Below are 19907 nucleotides of genomic sequence, written 5' to 3' on the forward strand. Positions count from 1 at the left end.
AGAGTGAGGTAGGGCCAGGTGCTGTGATTGTATCACTATGATGTCATCTTCTAATGTTGCTGGTGTCAACCTGAGTGCCTTTTCCCCCCTTTTGGAGTTCCATCCACACCATTCTTTCACTGAGTCCAAGGTTAATTATTTCTACTTCTTGTGGGGAGGTATAGTTAGGAGAAAGGAGCCATCCACTAAAGGCACTCACTATACATTGGAATTTCAGTGGGAATTTGCATATCAAGTGGATAAGTGTGGTCCAGTAGTAACCTAGTAGGTCTGTGTTCCTCTAATGGGCCAGGACTATCTCTGACCAGGGTGGGTCATAGCTAACCACCCATCCCCAATCAGGTTGCAGGTGAGTATTGGAAGGCAAGATGATTGACATTTTAAAATCTGTAAGGGGACTCAAAAATGTTGGGGAAAATGTAAATTATATTGTCCTGTGAGATGAAAGCATCAGATTTCCCCATGATAACAATCTCTTCCTTTGTGATTTGTAAAATTTTTTTGTAGGGATATGCTTTGACTGTTTTCTTTGTTTCTCTTCTTTATCTTTTGTGGTATTTTCTTTGTGGCTATCATGAGACTACATAAAATATGTTATGGGTATAGCATAGACAACAAAAACAATAATGGACAGCTGGACTATATCAAATTGAAAAGCTTTTGCACAGCAGAGAAACAATCAATAGACTGAAAAGGCAAACTATGAAATGGGAGAAAATATTTGCAAACCATGTATCTGATAAAGAGGTTAATATCCAGAATACACAGGGAACTCCTATACCACAATAGCCAAAAAAAAAAACCACCCCAACCTGATTAAAAAATGGGCAAAGGACTTGAATAGACATTTTTCCAAAGATGTCCAGCTCTCCAACAAGTACATGAAAATATGCTCAACATCGCTAATCAAAAGGGAAATGCAAATGAAAACCACAAGGAGATATCACCTCAGATGCATCTGGATGGCTACTTATCAAAAAGCCAAAAGAGGGCTTCCCTGGTGGCACAATGGTTAAGAATCTGCTTGCCAATGCAGGGAACATGGGTTCGAGCCCTGGTCCGGGAAGATCCCATATGCCGTGGAGCAACTAAGCCCATGCACCACAACTACTGAGCCTGCACTCTAGAGCCTGTGAGCCACAACTACTGAGCCCACGTGCCACAACTACTGAAGCCTGCGTGCCCAGAGCCCACGCTCTGCAACAAGAGAAGCCACCGCAATGAGAAGCCCGTGCATCTCAATGAAGAGTACCCCCCCTCACCACAATTAGAGAAAGCCCATGCACAGCAACCAAGACTCAGTGCAGACAAAAATAAATAAAGTTATTTTTTTTTTTTTTTTTTTTTTTTTTGGCGGTACGCGGGCCTCTCACTGCTGTGGCCTCTCCCGTTGCGGAGCACAGGCTCCGGACGCGCAGGCTCAGCGGCCATGGCTCACGGGCCCAGCCGCTCCGCGGCACGTGGGATCTTCCCGGACCGGGGCACGAACCCGTGTCCCCTGCGTCGGCAGGCAGACTCTCAACCACTGCGCCACCAGGGAAGCCCTAAAGTTATTTTTTAAAATAAAACCCAAAATATAACAAGGGTTGGAGAGGATGTGGAGAAGTTGAAACCCTTGTACGTTGTTGGAGGAAATGTAAAATTGTGCAGCCACTATAGAAAACAGTATGGAGGTTTTTCAAAAAGTTAAAAATAGAATTACTATATCATCTAACAATCCTACTTCTGGGTAGATATCTAAAAGAATTGAAATCAGGATCTCAAAGAGATATCTACATTCCCTTGTTCTTTGCAGCATTATTCACAGTAGTCAAGATTTCACAATAGTCAAGATATGGAAATAACCTATATGTTTATTGATGGATGAATGGATGAAGAAAATGTGGTAAATATGTATAATGGAATATTAGTCAGCCTTTAAAAAGAAGAAAATCCTGCCATATGCAACAACATGGATTAATATGGAGGATGTTATGCTAAGTGAAGTAAACCAGTTACAGAAGGACAACTGCATGATTCTACTTATATGGGGTTTCCAAAATAGCCAAATTCATAAAAACAGAGTAGAATGGTGATTGCCAGGGCTGTGATAAGTAGGAAGTAGGAAATTAGTGTACAGTTTCAGTTATGTAAGATAAATAAATCCTAGAGAGAGACCTATTCCCCAACATGGTGCACTTAAAAAAGTGGACCCTTTGCCAACAGGACAGATCTCATATTAAGTGTTCTTAACACAATATACATATTAAAAAAGAATGTAATGTGTCAAATAGATGAAAAATGTTTAAATAAATATTAGTATTTGGTATTCACTATCATATTTTTAAAAATAATGTATCATGAACAGGTAGAGCATAAGCCAGCAAAGCAGATAGTTCAGTCTTAGGAAATTTATAAACATACATTTTACATTAGCAGGAAAACAGTAGTTATTTCAGTAGGTTCCAAAAAGGTATTTGGGAAAAAAAATAAAAAGTAAAAATCTGTTCTCAATTAAGAATACTTCTCTAAATTAGAGTAGAGCAATAGTGCCTCAGTATAATAAAGAATATGTATTTGAAATTAGCAGTCAGCATAGTCAAAGGTCATATACTTTTTTTATACATATAAAACATTTGTGAGTGATGTTACCATAAATGGTCAAGTAGGGAACTCCAGGGCTCCATTTCTGCACAAAAAGAACTAATAAGCTGGCAAAATCTGTCAGAACCAACTTTTGTAGATCTCTGGAATCTAGTCAGAACTTTAAAAAAATATAGGGAATGATTACTAAAGTAAAGAGCTGTTGTACTATAGTAGGAGAGCATTGACTGAGGTATCTTAAATCGTAGCTTTGATGATGACTGACCACACTCCTAATACAGGTTAATAGTTACAGAGGGCACAACACAAACCTTATTCTTAAAAAATTGTTATCAAGTGTTTCAACCTGTCTTACAGCTCCCTGAAGGACCAGTGCAGGAACTTCCCTTTGCTTTACTCAACTAAAAGCTTTCCCAAGGCTGAGGCAGCTTCCCTGCCAGTGTTTGACAAAAGCATTTAATAGCCAAAGCAATCGGCTGCAGCAATCTGGGTCTTGGTATAACAGTCAAGATAAACAATAGGCACACTGAAAAGCTTGGGAAGGAAGCAGTTGAGAAAGGAGATAGATACATGGGGAATAGGACTTTTTAAAGGTCCTGCTTATACTGGGGAATTTAGGAGGCCATGTGCGTGCCCAGAGCTCAACTCATTCTCAGCAAAGGCCTAAGAAGACCTTAAGCTTTCACCTCTGGCCGACCTTTCAGGCTTTGCATTGCACAAGCTATAAGTGAAGGCTGAAGGACCTGTCTAACTAAGTGTTGGAATGCTTCCACATAGAGAAAATCAGAACAGATTGGGAGTTGTTTTCTGTTTTCTTTTTCTTTTTTGGCTGCAGGTGTTTAACGAAACTGTCAAAATAATAGCTGACAGTTAAGCTAAGAGAACACAGACTTCAGTGCCACGCACAACAAAGAATACAAACTTTTTACAAAAGTAGTTCAGAAAAGTATCAAAGAGACAAACAATAACCCACAACAAGCAGCAACACCAAACTCCAGGTAGGGGGGAGAATCTGGTATCCAGAGTTTCCAGACTATATTTGATATGTCCAGTTTTCAACAAATTATGAAACACTTAAAGAAACAAGATATGGCTCTTGTCAGGAGGAGAAATACAGTTTACAGTAACACCAGACAGGGATTAAGTCACATATAACTTATATTCAGTTCTCCATTTCTGTGATATTTTTTTCCCCATATGTGGATTCAACCGACCACAAACCACGATGTACTGTAGTATTTACTATTGCAAAATATCCACATATAAGTAGACCCTCACAGTTCAAATCCAAGTTGTTCAAAGGTCAACTGTAATTAATAAAAACTGTCCGTGAGGAAGCCCAGGAATTATAAGAAAAAGATTTTAGATCAGCTGTCTTAAATGTGCTCAGAGAGCTAAAGAAAGCTATGGTCAACAATCTAAAGAAAACCAAGAAAAGGATGTGTCACCAAATAGAGATGTCAAAAAAGGGATAGCAATTAGAAAAAGAATCCAAATTCAAATTCTGGAGCTGAAAGTACAATAACTAAAATGAAAAGTCCAACTAGAAGGACACATTTGAGCAGGTCAAACAAAGAATCAGTGAACTTGAAAATAGGTCAGTTGAGATTATCAAGTTTGAAAGCCCAGAAGGAGAAAAGAATGAAGAAAAATTAACAGAGCCATGAGGTACCACCAGCGTACCAACATGTGTATAATGGAAGTCCTAGGGTGAGAGAAAAGAGAAATGGACAGAAATAATACTTGATGAAGTAATTGTTGAAAACTTTACAAATTTGATGGAAAACATGCATATATACATCCAAGAAGCTTAATGAACTTCAAGCAGGAAAAACTGAAAGAGTTCCACATTGAGACACATTACAGTTGGTCCTTGAACAATGCGGAGGTTAGGGACTCCGACCCCCCCCTCCCCCAACCCCCACCAGTACAGCTGAAAATTCACATATAACTTTACAGTCATCTCTCCGTATCCATGGTTCTGTATCCTCCGATTTAACCAGCTGCAGGTCGTTTAGTGCTGTAGTACATATTTATTGAAAAACATCTATGTATGAGCGGTTCTGCATAGTTCAAGACTCGTGTTGTTCAGGGGTCAAGTGAATAGTCAAATTGTTGAAAACCAAAGACAGGAAATCTTGAAAGCAGCAATAGAGAAGCAACTCATCACTTATAAGGGATCTTAAATAAGATTAGCAGTCAACTTCTCTTTAGAAACCTAAGAGGGCTAAAGGAAGTGGGTTGATATATTTAAAGTGCTGAAGTAAAAAACTGCCAACCAAGAATTCTACATCTGGCAAAACTATCTTTAAAAATATATGAGAATTTAAGACCGGATAAATGTTAACTTAGGAAGTTTGGCATGCAAAAAATGCTACAGGAAGTCAGTCATCCAGGTGAAATGAAAGGACACTAGACATCAACTCAAAGCCATGTGAAGAAATAAAGAACAGTGGTACCACTTCAAACCTACTAGGATAGCTGTATTTAAAAAATGGAAAATAAAAAGTCTTGGCAAGGATATGGAAAAATTGGAACCCTTGTACATTGCTGGTGGGGGTGTAAAATAGTGCAGTCACTGTGGAAACCAGTTTTGCAGTTCCTCAAATAAACATAGAGTAACAAATAATGATAGTGTGGAATAATGACCCAGCAATTCCGCTACTAGGTGTATACCCCAAAGAATTGAAAACAGGTGTTCAAACAAAAAATTGTACATAAGTTTTCATAATAGCACTGTTCACAAAAGCCAAAAGTTGGAAATAGCTAAATGTCCATCAATTAATGAATAGATAAAGAATGTGTGGTATATCCAATACAATGGAATATTATTCAGCCATAAATAGCAATGAATTTCTGATACATGCTACAGTATAGGTGAACCTTGAAAGCATTATGCTGAGTGAAAGAATCCAGATATGAAAGGTCACATATTATTCCATTTATATGAAATATCCAGAATAGGTAAATTAACAGAAGCAGAAAGCTTATTAATAGTTGGCAAATGTTGAGCAGAGAGGGGAGAAGGGGTAGCTGCTTAATGGATATGGGTTTCATTTTGGGTTGATAAAACTTTTGAAACTAGAGAGAGGTGATGGTTATGTACGGGATAGAGGTGGTCTAAATGCTAACAAGTTATATGCATTAAAATGGTTAGCTTCGTGTTATGTGAATTTTACCTCTATAAAACATTTGCATATAAGTTGACTAATATGTTTTTATATTCTGTCTCTGATCTTTTGTGTGTGTTGTGCTTGCTTTTACATTAAACATTCTTCAGAAAGAATGTATTTTACAGAGCTGTAAAATATCCACACGCATGCAAAGTATTGTTGCTTAGACTTACTGTTGTTTTGAATATAAATAATGAAGTTCGCATCCCAGTAGGTTTAGGGTTGATTTTAAATGTATAGCAAGATTTTCAGGTTTTTCCAGAAAACATTTTAAAAGAAGACTTAGCATACCCATTGGTTCTAGTGCAAGTAGAAATTGCTTTAACTGTTGTAGTTTTTGGGTTTTTTTTAAGTTTTGACTTTGAGGTCCTAAAATATAAAATTATGAACAACTTAGAAAATTAATCCTGTCAAGTAATTCCATGGTAGTTTATAGATTTTTCTAAAATTTTACACTCAAGCTTAAAATAACCCTTATTTATTTTTAAAACATTTGTTTCCATAAATTTATTGATTTTCAAGGGAGTTTTAAAAATAATTTTTATTTTTTAAAAAGCTTTACTTACTTATTAATTAATTAATTAATTAATTTGTCTGCACTGTGTGGCTTGTGGGATCTCAGCTCCCTAAGCAGGGATTGAACCAGAGCCCTTGGCAGTGAGAGCATGGAGTCCTAACCACTGGACTGCGAGGCTATTACCTCAAGGGAGTTTTGCATGAAATAGTAATCCATGTTTCATTTCTTTGTAGAGAGTAGATTTTTACTTTTAGTGCTAGATGACTGTGTATGTGTGGCTGTGTGTGTGCGTGTACATGTGCATGTGTGTGTTTAGTTTTGTTTGTTTTATGTGACAGGGAGGAACTATTATTTCCTTTCTGGTTTGTTACATGAAGTCTGTGACTTGTGATATTAAGCTGAGCAATGAGTGAATAATCTGACAAAACGCAAGTAGCTCTGTTAGGTGAAAATTTTAATTAAGAAATAGTCTGGAAATTCATAAAGGACATATCAGCTAAAAGTACTTTTGTAACAGCTTTATCTCACTACAATTTATATACAGTAACATTCACCCATTTAAAATATATAATTCAGTCGTTTTTACTTTATTTACAGAATTGGCCAATAACTAAATTTTAGAACATTTTTACCATTCTACCCCTCCACCTCCATTCCCTTAGCCCTAGACAACCAATAATCTACTTTCTCTCCTTATGGATTTGCCTATTCTGGATGTTTCATATAAATGGAATCATTTAATATGTTATCTTTTGTGACTGCCTTCTTTTTTACTTAGCATAGTATTTTCAAGATTCATCCATGTTCCATAGTAGCATGAATCAGTACTTCAGTACTTTTGATTGCCAGATAATATACCATTGTATAGATATATTGTATTTTATTTATCCATTCACCAGTTGATAGACATGTTGTTCCACTTTTTGGCCATTGTGAATAGTGCTGCTATAAACATAAGTGTACAAGTTTTTGAATGGACATGTTTTCCTATCTCTTGGCTATATATACCTAGAAGTGGAATTGCTAGGACATACGATAACTCTATGTTTAACATCTTAAGGAACTGCCAAACTGTCTTTCAAAAGTAACTGTACCAGGGCTTCCCTGGTGGTGCAGTGGTTGAGTCCGCCTGCCAATGCAGGGGACACGGGTTCGTGCCCCGGTCCGGGAAGATCCCACAGGCCGCGGAGCGGCTAGTCCTGTGAGCCATGGCCTCTGAGCCTGCGCGTCCGCAGCCTGTGCTCCGCAACGGGAGAGGCCACAGCAGGGAGAGGCCCGCGTACCGCAAAAAAAAAAAAGAAAAAAAAGAAAAAAAAAGTGTACCATTTTACGTTCCCACCAACAGTGTATGAGGGTTCTAGTTTCTCATACTAGAAAACCTTTTCAATGTCACTATTTTCTGCCTTTTTGATTATAGTTATTCTGATGGGTATGAAGTGGTGTCTCATCTTGTTTTTAATTTATTTTCCTAATGATTAATGATACTGAATGTCTTTTCATGTGGTTATTTGTCATTTATCTTCTTTGCAGAAACATCTCTATTCAGATCTTTTGCCCATTTTAAAATTTAATTGTCTTTTTACTGTTGAATTGTAATTCTTTGTATATTCTGAATATTAGATTCTTATCAGATATATTACTTGTACGTATTTTCTCAGATTCTTTATACTGTCATTTCACTTTCTTGATGGTGACCTTTGAAGACAAGTTTGTAATTTTTTTATAAATTTATTTATTTATCTTTGGCTGCGTTGGGTCTTCATTGCTGCATGCGGGCTTTCTCTAGTTGTGGCAGACGGGGGCTACTCTTCATTGCAGTGCGCGGGCTTCTCATTATGATGGCTTCTCTTGTTGTGGAGCAGTCTCTAGGTGCGCAGACTTCAGTAGTTGTGGCACACAGGCTCAGTAGTTGTGGCTCACGGACCTTAGAGATTAGGCTCAGTAATTGTAGCACATGGGCTTAGTTGCTCCACGGCATGTGGAATCTTCCAGGACCAGGGCTCGAGCCCGTGTCCCCTACATTGGCAGGCAGATTCTTAACCACTGCGCCACCAGGGAAGTCCTACAAGTTTTTTATTTTGACAAAGTCCAAATTATAGTTCTCTTTTATTGCTTGTGCTTTTGGTGTCATATTAAGAAATCATGGCATAACCCACAGTCACAAAAATTCATCATTATCTTCAAAGAGATTTAGTTTTAGTTCTTATATCTAGGTCTGTGATCCCCTTTGAGGCAATTTTAAATTATTTTTATTTTTAAAAATTGTGCTAAAATAATACATAACAAAATTTATCATCTTAACCATTTTTAACTCTGAATTTGAATGGTGTTAACTGTGTTAACATGGTTGTCAACCAATCTTCAGTACTCTTTTTCTTATAAAACTGAAACTCTATATCCAGTAAACCACGATCTCCTATCCCCGCCTCTTCTCCAACCCCTGGCAACCACCATTCTAAATTGTCTCTGAATTTGATTCCTTTAGGTAGCTCCATAAAAGTGGAATCATACAGTATTTTTCTTTTTGTGACCAACTTATTTTGCTTAAATTGCGTCCTCAAAGTTCATCCATGTTGTAGCATGTGTCAGAGTTTCCTTCCTTTTTAAGGCTGAATAATATTCCATTGTATGTATATACCACATTTGTTTATCCATTCATCCATCAGTGGCCACTTGAGTTGCTTCCACCTTTTGGCTCTTGTGAATAGTGCTGCTGTGAATATGAGCATATAAATACATCTCCTTGAGACCCTGCTTTTAAATTCTTTTGGTATAGACCCAGAAGTGGAATTGGTAGATCATATGGTCATTCTATTTTTATGTTTTTGTGGAACTGCCATACAGTTTTCGATAGCAGCCATACCATTTTACATTACCATCAATAGTGCATAAGGATTTAAATTTTTTCACATTCTCACCAACACTTAATACTTTCTGTGTGTTTTTTTTTTTTTTTCCGGTATGTGGGCCTCTCACTGTTGTGGCCTCTCCCGCTGCGGAGCACAGGCTCCGACGCGCAGGCTCAGCGGCCATGGCTCACGGGCCCAGCCGCTCCATGGCATGTGGGATCTTCCTGGACCAGAGCACGAACCCGTGTCCCCTGCATTGGCAGGTGAACTCTCAACCACTGCACCACCAGGGAAGCCCTGTTTTTTTTTTTATAATGGCCATGCCAGGTATGAAGTGACGACTTACTGTGCTTTTGATTTGCATTTTGCTGATGATTATTGATTTGAACAACTTTTCATGGACTTGTTGACCAGGTGTGTATCTTCTTTGGAGAAATGTCTATTCAAGACCTCTACCCATTTTTGAATTGGGTTGTTTTTTTGTTTGAATTGTAAGAATTCTTTATATATTCTAGATATTAACCCTTTATCAGATATATGATTTGCAGATACTTTTCCCCATTCTGTAGGTTGCCTTTTAGCTCTCTTGATTGTACATTTTGATACAGAGTTTTAAGTTTTGATGTCTAATTTATATATTTTTACTTTTTAAATTTATTATTTTATTTTCCACTTTTTATTTTTCCTACTGAAGTGAATCAAAAGAGTTAATCTGAGTTCCTGTGAAACCCTTTACCACTGAATGCTGTGATGGATTTAAACTCAAATTTGTAAATTTCCTTGTTAAAACTAAATTATATATGGATTCAAATTGTACCTGTCTTTATTTTAATCTAGAGATCTTTAATATTTCAAATTCACTGAAAAATTACCAAACCAGAGCTTATGTAATTAAGATTTCTCTCTTTAAATAAACAACAGAAGTATTAACATTAGTTTTCTTTGAGAAGGGTCTTTCACTGATTATATGCACCTGTATTTTTTTTTAATTTGGTGTGTATTTTTTTAAATTAATTTTTATTGGAGTATCGCTGCTTTACAATGTTGTGTTAGTTTCTTGTTGTACAGCAAAGTGAATCAGCTATATATATATATATATATATATATATATATATATATATATATACACACACTCTTTTTTAGATTTCTGTCCCATTTAGGTAACCACAGAGCATTGAGTAGAGTTCCCTGCGCTATACAGTAGGTTCTCGTTAGTTATCAATTTTATACATAGTAGTGTTTTTATGTCAGTCCCAATCTCTTCATCCCACCTCCCCCTTCACTCCTTGGTAACCATACGTTTGTTCTCTACATCTGTGACTCTATTTCTGCTTTGCAAATAAGTATTTTGAGTTTATTTTTGTGTATGGTGTTAGGGGGTGTTCTGATTCAATGCAATCCCTATCAAATTACCAAGGACATTTTTCACAGAATTAGAACAAAAAATTTTACACTTTTTATGGAAACACAAGACCCCAAATAGTGGAAGCAATCTTGAGAAAGATGAACAGAGCTAGAGGAATTAGGCTCCCTGACTTCAGACTATACAACAAAGCTACAGTAATCAAAACAGTATGGTACTGGCCCAAAAACAGAAATATAGGTCATTGGAACTACTGATTTTCTAGAAAGTCCAGAAATAAACCCATGCAGCTATGGCCACCTAATCTATGACAAAGGAGGCAAAAATATACAGTGGAGAAAAGACAGTCTCTTCAATAAGTCGTGCTGGGAAAACTGGACAACTACATATATATTTTTTTATTTTTGTTGCCTGTCCCCTTAGAGGCATTTTTTAATATATGGAGTGTAAATTCATTCTTTTACACATGGATATTTAGTTGTCCCAGCAATGTTTGCTGAAAAGACTATTCTTTCCCTATGAATTTTCTTGGCCTTTTTGTCAATTCATCATAAATGTTAGTGTTTATTTCTGGACTGTCAGTTCTATTCTCTTGATCTATATATCTGTTCCTGTGCCAGTACCACCCTGTTTTGATTACTGTAGCTGTGTGATAAGTTTTGAAATCAGAACTTGAGTCCTCCAGCTTTGTTCATCATTTTCCAGATTGGTTTGGCTACAATGGGTCCCTTGAATTTCTGTATGAACTTTGGGATCTGCTTGTCAAGTTTTGCAAAGAAAAAATGCCAGTTGGGGGCTTCCCTGGTGGTGCAGTGGTTGAGAGTCCGTCTGCCGATGCAGGGGACACGGGTTTGTGCCCTGGTCCGGGAAGATCCCACATGCCGTGGAGTGCCTGGGCCCGTGAGCCATGGCCGTTGAGCCTGCACGTCTCCGCAGCGGGAGAGGCCACAACAGTGAGAGCCCACATACCGCAAAAAAAAAAAAAAAAGCCAGTTGGCATTTTAGGAATTGCCTTGAATCTGTAGATCAATATGGGAATATTGCCATCTTAACAATATTAAGTCTTCCTATCCATTGGGCCAGTTTTCCATTTATTCTGATCTTCTGTAATTTCAGTAATGTTTTGTGGTGTACTAGTTTTATTTATTTATTTATTTTGATAAATATATTCTTAAGTATTTTATTCTTATGCTGTTGTGAATGGAATTGTTCTATTTCATTTTTGGATTGTTCACTGTGTATAGAAATGCAGTTGATTTTTGTCTGTTGAGCTCGCATCCTAAACTTTAATGAACTTGCTTATTAGTCCTAGTTGGTTTTTTATGATTTCCTTGCTATTTTCTGTGCAGAAGATCGTGTCATCTGCAAATAGGGATACTTCTTCCTTTCCTTTTTGGATTTCTTTAAATTGCTTTCTAGATTGCCCTGGCTAGAACCTCCAGATGATAAGAGGAAGTATGGACATACTTGTGTTGGTCTTATCCTAAGGAAAAAGCATCTGATCTTTCACTATTTAGTATAATGTTAGCTGTGCATGTTTTGTAAATGCCATTCATCTGTTTGAGGAAGTCCCTTTCATTTATAGTTTACTGAGTGATTTTATCATTAAAGAGTGTTGAATTTTAAAAAAAAGTGTTGGATTTTGTTGAGTTAAATAGTAGCTTTTAACATGTGATACATTGTTGGGATATAAGATAAGTTTTTACGGCTTATCTGGAAAAGGTTATTTGAAAATACTAAAATTTATTTGCCAGATACCAAAGCTATAAGAATTTTTTAAATGGAAAAGTTATTTGAAAGCTGTTTATAATTATTATAAAGCTTGAAAGAGGTGATGGAAGGCTGTAGGGTTTGGAGTGTTCCAAAGAATTGTAAGATACAGATTATTGGAAAGGAGGAAGAAATGTCTTTTGGGATGAATATAAATCTAATCATGCCCTGCTTTAAGAGGCTGGACTAAGTTTATGATTCTTAGTCATTGGAGTATTTATTTCCAATTGGAATATTTATTTCCCAGTGATATGTCAGGCAGTGTCAGGGTATTAAGAAGCCATGGAATAAATATCACATTTTTAAAGTGTTTTTTTGTCCAGTGGTGTTTAATTAGTTTGTTGGCTTTTTAAAAATATAAACATTTTACTTTGAAGTAATTGTAGATTCTCATAAAGTAGTAAGAAATAATATAGAAAGATTGCTTTTCAGCCGCAAGGTACAGGGATATTAGCTCGGGGCTTTGGGACAGCCTGGAGGAGTGGGAGGGGGAGAGTGGGAGGGAGGGAGACGCAAGAGGGAAGACACATGGGAGCACATGTATATGTATAGCTGATTCACTTTGTTATAAATCAGAAACTAACACACTATTGTAAAGCAATTATACCCCAATAAAGATGTTAAAAAAAAAAAAAAAGAAAGAAAGATTGCTTTTCCCCTTTACCTAGTTTCCAACAATGATGACGTCTTGCAAATCTGTAACAATATATCACAACCAGGATAATGACATTGATACAGTCAGGCTACTTAATGTTTACACCACAGCAAGGGTCACTTATGTTGCCCTGTAATAGCTACATCCACTTCTCTCTTATTCCCATTCCTTTCTTAACCCCTGGCAACCATTAATCTAGTTTCTATTTCTATAATTTTACCATTTTAAGACTCGTATAGATGAAATCATACAGTGTGCAGTCATTTAGTATTGGCTTTTTTTTCCCTCAGCATAATTCTCTGCAGAATATTCAATATGAACAGTCTGTTCATTTTTATTGATGTGTAGTATTCTATGGTATGGATGTACTACATTTTGTTTAAATATGTACCTGTTGAATGACAACTTGGTAGTTTTCTAGTTGTTCGCTATTACAAATAAAGCTGCTATAGACATCCCTCTGCAGGTTTTTGATGAACATAGGTCTTTATTACTATTGCTGGGTCATATGGTAATTGTATGTTTTAAATTTTTGAGAACTTCCACACCATTTGTACTGTTTGACGTTTGTACCATTTTACATTCCCACCGGTAATGTGTGAGTGATCTCATTACTCCACAGCCACACCAGCATTTGATGTTGTCATTATTTTTTTTTTAATTTATTTATTCTATTTTTATTATTTATGTTTTGGCTGCGTTGGGGCTTCGTTGCTGCACGGGCTTTCTCTAGTTGCAGCGAGCAGGGGCTACTCTTCGTTGTGGTGTGTGGGCTTCTCATTGTGGTGGCTTCTCTTGTTGCAGAGCGTGGGCTCTAGGCTCATGGGCTCTAGAGCACAGGCTCAGTAGTTGTGGCTCATGGGCTCTAGAACACAGGCTCAGTAGTTGTGGCTCATGGGCTCTAGAGCACAGGCTCAGTAGTTGTGGCTCACAGGCTCTAGAGCACAGGCTCAGTAGTTGTGTTGCACGGGCTTAGTTGCTCCATGGCATGCGGGATCTTCCCAGACCAGGGCTGAAACCCGTGTCCCCTGCATTGGCAGGCGAATTCTTAATCACTGCGCCACCAGGGAAGTCCTGTCGTTATTTTTTATTTTAGCCATTCTCTGATAGGTGTGTTGTGATATTTCATTGTGGTTTTAATTTCCATTTCCTTAATGATTAATGGTGTTGAACATCTTTCCATGCCCTTATTTCCCATCTCTGTCCTGTTCAGTGAAATGTATATGTTTTTGCCCCTTTTGGGGGACTGGATTGTTTAAAAATTTTTTTTTTTTTTACTCCTCAATTTTGAGAGTTCTTTGTAAGTTTTTTATTGGATATGAGATTTGCAAATCTTTTCTTCCAGTCTGCAGCTGGGAGAGAGAGAGGCACCTCATTATTGTTAAGTGGGAATGAAAGCTGTCTCCCCATGTCATCTCTACTGACATCACAGGGAGGGGTAGCTCATTACTAGCCATCAGGGGTGAAAATAGTTCTGGGATCTTGCTTGACCATCTCTAATTCCACATTGGCCTGGATGTTGGGGTTCCTTATTAGAGTTTTGAAAGGATAGATCTCAAGCTCCTCACTTGGCTTTTGCTGGTGTGAGTGTGGGTGAGGCCACAGTGTTTTTCTGTGATGTTTGGCTGGAAGAGAGCAGTTATTGTCTAAAAGTTTTGTGTCTTGCTAAACTTTACCTTTGCTTGTTTTTTAGCTAATGAGAGCAGGTTTTTGTTAGAGCTTTTGTGCTGTTTGTGCTCTTCTGTGCTCTTTGTTCATGGGTTGCTGTCTTCACCTCCAAGTCTGGGATATTTGAAGTAAAAAGAAAACCCAGGGATCTCACTACCTTGTTACTCCTCAGGTCCCAAGGTCCCTAGCCAGTCTGCCTTTTTCTCTACACCTTTCAGATTCTTTTTAAGTTTGTTGTATATATAATATCCAGGATTTTTAGTTGTGCTTAGCAGGAGGAATAGGGAAAAGTACATCTCCTCCATTATGTGACAAATGGCACCATAATTTAAAATATTTTTATATGAAATCAAATGTGGCACTAAAGTTAAATAGAATGCCAGGTTATAACTTTATAGGTAAAACACCGAAATCTCAAAGAAATGTTATATTTATCTTTAAGCACTGATCCTATACCCCAGAAAGAGGTATTAGTTCTTTTTCCTATTGTTAATGGTAAATATTAGGTTGTAGGCCAAGCTTCTGTAACAGAGAGACTCAAATACAGTGGCTCAAATAAGGTAGAACTGTATTTTTCTCTCATATCCAGAGTAGGAAAGAAAGCTCTGCTTCTTGAGGTCTTCTGAGGAACCAAACTGGGTGGGCAGCTGAGCCATCCTTACATTTGGCTTCCCAAGATTGTTCTAGACATCACCATTTTCAGTTGGCAAAGGTAATGGTGATGGTAATGATGGTTGGGGTAGGGAAACATAGAGGTCAGGAACTTGATTTTTTTAAGGACAGGAACCAGAAATTGTATTTACTGCTTTTGCTCACATCCCATTGGCCTACACCTAGTCACATGGTCACATCTGGCTGCAGAAGAAACTAGAAATGTCTCTGCTGGTAGTCTTGTGACCAGCAGAAGTTGGGGTAAGGGACCTCTGTTACTAGAACAAAAAAGGTGAGTAGTAGTCTTTGCTTTTGTTAACTTCAGTGAAAATTTTTAGAAGAAATTAACTGTGTGGTCTTATTTATCATGAGCCATTTTATTCTGTAGTTAGCTGTATTTTTCTTGTTGTGTTCTTACCTGTTTCATTATAAAAGATCAACATTACCTTCATGGTCAGATCTTAGCCTCGATAGGAATCTAATTTTTATATAACTATTTGGACTATGTCAAGTAAGAACTTGTTTATATCTTCTAGGGTTTACAGAGTCCACAGGGGATAGAATGCAAGCCAGAAGCTGTATGTAGTCACATTATTATTGAGAGCCATGAAAAAGGATGTTTCAGGACTCTAACAGCTGAACGGCCACAATTGGACAGCCACCCTTGTGTTTTCAGATCTGCTGAACCCTCAGAAATGATCAGAGGACAACGGAGCCCATCATCATGGACAACCGGGCACATCAACCTTGCCAAGTCACTGGACCAGAACAACTCCCATTTCAAAGTTTGGAATTCATTGCAGTTACAAAGTCATTCCCCATTTCAAAACTTTATAGGTGATGACTTGAAAATTAGCAAGGGTCTTCGAATGCCATTCCGTGAAAAGTTGGACCCTTGGCTGTCAGAATTAGTAGAACCTGCTTGTATGCCACCTGAAGAAATGGATTGTCAGTCGTCATCACAAATGCTGCCCCCAGAACCCATGAAAAAGTTTACTACCTCCATCATTTTCTCATCTCACCGACATTCTAAATGCTTTTCAGATTCCTCTTTTCTTAAGGTTGGTGTTACTGAAGGTAGCCAGTGTACTGGAGCATCTGTGGGGCTAGTTAATTCTCATACCACTGAAGAGCAAAATCCTCCTAGAGATCTGAAAGAGAAAACCTCTTCCCCTTCATCATTTAAAATCATTAGTCAGTCACCAGATAAAGCTGTGACTATTTTAGCAGAAAATAGTAGGCAAAGCCAAAAATTATCTGTTGCACATTCTCACCAAGAAGAAAAACCCTTAGAAAGACCAGATTTTAAAGGCAGTCATTCTAAGCCCAGTACCAGTGCAAATGACAGCAATTTCAAGGAAGTTCATTTTTCTGATAACGATACTCTCATTAGCATGGGCAGACCCAGTTCCACACTAGGAGTAAAAGAGAAGAATGTAACTATAACTCCAGATCTTCCTTCGAACATTTTTCTTGAACAAGAGCTCTTTGAACAAAGCAAAGCCTCACATGCAGATCACCGTGTGAGAAAACACAATTCTCCCCCTCCTCAACATCAGGATCATGTAGCTGCAAATCTCCCTTGTCGTATTTTTCTTGAAAAACGAGAACTCTTTAAACAAAGCAAGACCCAACATAAAGATAATCAGTTGAGAGAAAACCACTCTCCCCTTCCTCAAAGTCAGGATTATATAGCTTCAGACCTTCCTTCTCGCATTTTTCTTGAACAACGTCAGCTCTTTGAACAAAGCAAAGCCCCAGATGTAGATCACCACATGGGAGAATACCATTCTTCCTTTCCTCAAGGTCAGGATTATATAGTAGAAAAGAATAATGAACATGAGCCTAAATTACACATTTCTGATATGATAAATGTTGAAGGCAAATTCAGTGATGTGGCCTCCCCATCAGCCCCAAATCAATGTACAGTAGTAACATCTGCATCTACTCCACCTTCAAATAGAAAAGCACTTTCTTGTGTTCGTATAACTCTTTGTCCCAAGACTCCTTCCAAGTTGGATAGTGGAACCTTAGATAAAAGATTTCATTCATTGGATCCTGCCTCTAAAACAAGGATGAATAGTGAGTTTAACTCTGACCTACAGACTATATCTTCAGAATCATTGGAACCAACCTCCAAATTATTGACCAGTAAACCTGTAGCACAGGATCAAGAATCTTTAGGTTTTCTAGGACCTAAATCTTCACCGGACTTCCAAGTCGTACAGTCTCCTCTTCCAGATAGTAATATTATTTCCCAGGACTTGAAAACCATACCTTTTCAGAATAGCCAGATAGTAACCTCAAGGCAAACACAAGTGAACATTTCAGATTTGGAAGGATATTCCAATCCAGAAGGGACTCCGGTATCTGCAGTTCGGTGAGTCTCATTGTGATTACAAGCAAGCTGATGGAATTTATGATAAAGGGTTTAAAATACTTAAGCAAATGTAAGTTCTTGGGGGAGAGGCAGTATGATTTCTCTTAGGGGAGGTTGTATCTGCCTAAGCTAGAATTCTGTCAAGGAATAAACACCTAACTAAGAGAAAACACCTGAGAGTAATGTATTTATACTCTCAAAGAGCTTTTGGAAAACGACTTGACATCAAGTATTTTAAAACACTGAATTACTCTAAGAAGAATCTTTGATCATTGAGTGGTACCATTTACTAATTCCTTAAGTATTACATTGGAAATATGCTGAAGACCAGGCTTTGCTCCCTCTCCCCCTCTCTTTGTTTCCATTTCATGATTCCCCTCAAATATTTAGTACTTAGAATGAAAAAAGTGAAATTTCCTGGCAGACATCACTTCAGCCAAGTTGTCAAGGTTAACATCACCAGTAATGCACGTCAACCTAATGTGGTCCCTGATGTGATGCCTTATTACTTCACAATGATTGTAGGAATGGAAACCCAATTCAGGGATAAATGCATTAGATTTATACTATTCAGATTGATTTTAAGACTGTCATTGATTCAGTTTTACATTAATGAGTCTTTTACCATATGGCTAAACGAATTACTGTCTGTGTTTAATGTTTCCACCTTGTAGTTGAGAAGGTAGTATTTCAGAGTGGAGAGCACTGGCCTTACAAAGAGGGAAAAAATGTGTAATCGGTAGTCATGGCAGTGAGGGACTTAAATATGTTATCTCATTTAATACTTGTGATAACCCTTATGAGGTAGGTGGTGGTATCCTTATTTGCCCTCTGGGAAACTGAGACACTGACATTGCTATCAAGCAAACCTCATTGTCTCAAATAATGCAGTCTGTTCAATCTAAGCAAGAGCTTGTTCACCACGTGGTACTGTCTCTCCCGAATCCTAAACCATACTTAAACTATTCTATTAACTGTCCTCTTGGACAAGTCATTTAATATCTTTGGCACTCATATATGGATGACTGATGGAAGGAAAGGGTTGGAAAGCTTAAAGGTCCATTACAGCTTGAAAAATTAGTGGTTGAGAATTGGATTGGGGCAGGAAAAAACAAGGTCAATCTCTGATTTCAATACTATTATAAATAGTAGAGTGTTATAGAGATCAGTACTGTGTGTGAAAAATGTTTAGAAATTAAAAGATTGACAAGTTTACATACAATACTTAAACTCTTCTAAGTGATAAAATGCCAAGTTATTGGGGCTGAATTCCTTGAATGAGAAGAAAATTATAGATGATTTTAAATATGAACTAATAATAATGCTGTTTGTTCAGAATGTACTAAATGCCAGGCATTGTAGTCAATGTGTATATCACTTTATACTTAGTATAATCATCCAGAGGTAGATATTATTACCTCAATTTATAGATTTTAAAAACCTAATACTTAGAGAAATTAAATGTTTTGCCTAAGATCACATGGCCATTAAGTGTTGGAGGTGGCATTTGAACCTAGGTTTGTCTGACTCCAGAGTCTGTAAATAATTCTAACTGTATATACCTATACACACTTATCTCTGTGTGTGCATATATATATGAATAAAACATTTATATATGTATTAAACTTTTTTATTTTGAGATAATTTTAGACTTACAGAGGAGCTGCAAAAAATAGTAGAGTTCCTGTGTTATTTATTGCAGTGTAACCTATTACCCTGAAATGTAGCAGCTTAAAACAATAAATATTATCCCAAAGTTTCTGTGGGTCAGAGATCTAGGCATGGCTTAACTGGGTGCTTCTGGCTTAGGGTTTCTCACAAGGTTGCAAACAAGGTATTGACTACAGCTGTGGTCCCATCTCAAGGCTTGACTAAGAGAATGTCCTTCCAAGCTCACTCATACAGTTATTGGCCAGAAATAATCAGTTTCTTCTTTCCATATGGCAGCTATGACAGCAAAGCTTTTCTCAGAGTGAGCAATTGAGACTGCAGGAGAAAGTGCTGAAGACAAAACCCACAGTCATTACTTTGTAACCTAACCTTGGAAGTGAATCTCACCACATCTGCCACATTCTACTAGAAAGAAATGAATCACTATTTCCAGCCAACCCTCAAGGGTTAGGGATTACACAAGTGCATGAATACCAGGAGGCAGAGATCATTGGGGGGATTTTTTTTTTTTTTTTTTTTGGCCACACCATGTGGCATGCAGGATGGGATCTTAGTTCCCCCACCAGGGATCAAACCCTTGCCCCCTGCATTGGGAGCGTAGAATCTTAACCACTGGACCACCAGGGA

At 37.6% G+C, this 19907-nt stretch overlaps 1 protein-coding gene across 2 annotated transcripts in view; it reads left to right on the plus strand.

The window, feature by feature from the left end:
• ALMS1 (ALMS1 centrosome and basal body associated protein) overlaps positions 1–19907 on the plus strand; it is a 247530-nt gene that overhangs the window by 97295 nt on the left and 130328 nt on the right. For both annotated transcript variants that reach the window (XM_032652290.1, XM_032652291.1), the window contains one exon: positions 15766–17609. In XM_032652290.1, the coding sequence (XP_032508181.1) occupies positions 15766–17609 (1844 nt within the window). The remainder of the gene's footprint in view (positions 1–15765; positions 17610–19907) is intronic.

The sequence above is a fragment of the Phocoena sinus genome, chromosome 13 (genome assembly GCF_008692025.1).
Source record: "Phocoena sinus isolate mPhoSin1 chromosome 13, mPhoSin1.pri, whole genome shotgun sequence".
NCBI classification, from domain to species: domain Eukaryota; kingdom Metazoa; phylum Chordata; class Mammalia; order Artiodactyla; family Phocoenidae; genus Phocoena; species Phocoena sinus.